The 3,203-nt window shown below is 38.4% G+C and overlaps 1 protein-coding gene across 2 annotated transcripts in view; it reads right to left on the reverse strand.

Moving 5' to 3' along the window:
* LOC102678967 (A disintegrin and metalloproteinase with thrombospondin motifs 7-like) overlaps positions 1 to 3,203 on the reverse strand; it is a 72,508-nt gene that overhangs the window by 2,790 nt on the left and 66,515 nt on the right. For both annotated transcript variants that reach the window (XM_031509380.1, XM_006613370.2), the window contains 8 exons: positions 2,819 to 2,965; positions 2,508 to 2,658; positions 2,340 to 2,429; positions 1,531 to 1,846; positions 1,244 to 1,371; positions 910 to 1,157; positions 607 to 724; positions 178 to 440 (listed from right to left, as the gene is read on the reverse strand). In XM_031509380.1, the coding sequence (XP_031365240.1) occupies positions 178 to 440; positions 607 to 724; positions 910 to 1,157; positions 1,244 to 1,371; positions 1,531 to 1,846; positions 2,340 to 2,429; positions 2,508 to 2,658; positions 2,819 to 2,965 (1,461 nt within the window). The remainder of the gene's footprint in view (positions 1 to 177; positions 441 to 606; positions 725 to 909; positions 1,158 to 1,243; positions 1,372 to 1,530; positions 1,847 to 2,339; positions 2,430 to 2,507; positions 2,659 to 2,818; positions 2,966 to 3,203) is intronic.

The following is a 3,203-nucleotide window of genomic DNA, read 5'->3' on the forward strand; positions in this document are numbered from 1 at the left end:
ATATAGTATATATATTATATTGTATATATATATATTATATAGTATATATAGTATTATATTTTATATATATCTTTTTCTTTTTTTTTCTTTTTTAAATAATCAATTCAAAATGCGATCGAATTTTGAATTTTCAATTTTTCTTTACCAGAAGATTCTCTCCAGGAGTTTTAATTTTACCTGGCCGGGCATGGATTCAGATTGCACTCCCGCAATTTTGTCTCCGGCTTTTCGATGCTCTCGCAAAAGTGCTCCTCGACGACCCCGCTCTTCTTTTCGTTACAGAACGGTTTCGACGTTTGCGTGCCGCCACCGCAAGTGGCCGTGCACAATGACCAATCGGAAAATACCCACGAGTATTCCGGTGCCCGGTCGGGCTCCTTCTTCGGCACTGTGTACTCGTAACGGAGCCCGAAATTCCGATAATGTCCTCTTGAAATCAACTGAAATGACGATATTATTATATAAGAACGAGAAATAAAAGTGGAGGTTAGATACGTACGCGCTTGAATGAAAAGTGGATGGAATTAGATAAGGAAAGGCTCGATGAAATAACGATAAAATGATCATGGTACGTGATTGAACTGGTGGTTAACGTCGAATACGTACATAGATTGCAATGTCCTCTTTGATGGGGCCAGGAATTCTGACCTTTTCTCTGTCCCGATCGCGCTCGTACAGAGCTGGAGTTCCAGCAACTTCGTATTCTCCTGCTAAAGTGATCTGCCTGTTCAATTGGGATGAAAATCATATTTCTAGATTGTAATATTGACGCAACATCTTTTATCTTTTTATCCTTTAACTCCTATATTATTTTATTTAGTTAGTTTTGTAAATTATTATATCTTTATTATTTCTATATATCCATCTTTTCCAGATGTGGAATACATGTATAGATCTTCAACTACTTACCGTTTACCATTAAGAAAATATTTGTCAGAGTTGGGCACTCCAATGCCAATATAATTTTTGCTGTTTCCAATCTCTTCGATTTTGATGTTCCTCGATCCATTGGGGACAATGATTACCTCCTTGTATCCTGGCCCGTCATTTTTGTCGTAAACACCGCCCGTGGTCTCGCATTGGGTCCCATCGCCATGACAGATTCCGCAACGATCTTCCGTAGCGTCCGAGTCGACCGTCCAATCGCAGCCAACTTTCTACAATATCGATTGCAATTTGAAAAATACGAGATAATATCGAACGAAATTATAAAAAAAAAAAAAATTCTCGTGATAAAACTGACTCGACAGATGCCTGCGATGCACATATCTCTGGTACCAACGTTGCACGGTGTACCGTCGAGAGCAGCTTCACCCCACGGGACAATCACGCTTTCCTCTGTGTCCGTGCAGTACAGTTCGCATGGCTCCGCTACAATTAAACAACACGATATTCATTCATCAGTATTATTTGTAAGATCGAATGGAGTATCGATTGATTCGTATATCGATCAAATTTGATTGACATCTTCGATGTAATGATATATAAAGATAAGATTTTATTTCATTTTTTTAAAAATCGATCGCTTACTCTGATCGAAATACGGCAGCCACGTATAATTTTTTCCTTTGTACTCTTTATCGTCGTAATTACTGCACTGGACCGCTCTGAAGCTGGGCGTGCCCTCTGGGCATGGATCGGTATTGCAGATTTTGTAACGGCGTCTCTCGCCGATGCAAAACTTCCCGCTGTGCGCCGGCTCCGGATGATCGCATTTACGCTCCACGATCGAGACTCCTGCCCCGCAGCTCCTCGAACACTCGCTCCAAGAGCCCCACTCGCCCCATCCTCCGTCGATCTGACGTGGTCTGTCCACGATCGGCACGCATTCTTGGTTTTGACACCACTGCAACGATGTTCCAGTGGTCGACAAAAAATTTTGTAGATATTAGTCGTAATTTATATAAATTATATATATCAATATATTCGTATAACACATCTTTGGAGGTGTTTCGATTCTAAAATTTGATATACTAGAAATATCCAATTGAATTCTTATTTATTATAAATTATTATTATTCAAGTTAGATGAAATAAGGTTAATTTTATTAATTATTAATTTAATTTTTAATCGATATTTTTGTATAAAATCAACTTTTTATTTTTGTTCCTAGAATCGAAAAATCTTCCAAAAATCTATTAACTTATTTAATAAATATTTAGTGACGACTTTCAAGTTCGAACAATCGATCAAAGATATTTTTAAATTTCTCTTTATCTATTTTTCTGTTAAAAAAAAAAAAAAATTAAAAAATGTTGATTCATTTTAATTTCGAATTAAAAAGTGTTTAACACGAAAGGCGGGAAAAAATGAACGAACAAAAATCAGTGATTAGTACCATGTGTTTTCCACAGTGCGTCCCCGGGGCAGCCGGATGAAGCATCGTGGTGCAAGTCCCGTCGACGATGCACCATAATTTGGAACAGATCTGCGAACAAAATCACCAATCTCTATTCCACCGGTCTATTCATAATCGCCCCGTATTCGATTTACTTTTGTTCATCACCTCCTGCAAGGGAGAGCAAACCGAAGCCTCCCTGACACCGAACTGAAGCCTGCACTGGTGTTCCGCATTATACATCGCCCCAGGTGGTAAATCTGGATACGAGTAATCGTTATCTGCCGGCTCGTCCTCCAAACACTCGCCCTTTCCTTGACTGTAAAGAAAAAAAGAATTTCTCTTTTCAAAAAACATTCTCTCCTTTCGTAATTTTTATTATATTGCGCATGTTCAAAGTGTAAACTTTGCATAAGTTATCGAATTACGAAATCGAAAAATTACTACTTGTCGCGAGTTAAGATTCTTAAATTTCTTACTCCAAAAAATTAGTAATATCCCTTCTCGAGCATCTGGACCATGCGACGCCAATGGTGTCCACCTCGAAAGTTGGCGTCATCACGTGCAAGGTGTCGCCGTCCCTCTTGCTGCATCCGATCTTTTCCGTGTCGTGGTACATGCCGAAGCTGGACACGAAATCAAGCTCGTGAATCACGTCGCCGAGGTCGAAACTACCTGCCATGCGAACGTATCTCGATTCGAGTTCCAAATGATACCAATTTCCAATAACCAATTATCTTGGCGTTATTTCTTGATTTTTCATTCGACAAGAGAAATAATCGTGGAAATAATTTTAATCAGATTTAAAATTAACAATCTCTTCGATTAATAGATAGAAATTGTATATATATATATATATATATA

The sequence above is a fragment of the Apis dorsata genome, unplaced genomic scaffold, assembly GCF_000469605.1.
Source record: "Apis dorsata unplaced genomic scaffold, Apis dorsata 1.3 scaffold_147, whole genome shotgun sequence".
In the NCBI taxonomy this organism is placed as follows: domain Eukaryota; kingdom Metazoa; phylum Arthropoda; class Insecta; order Hymenoptera; family Apidae; genus Apis; species Apis dorsata.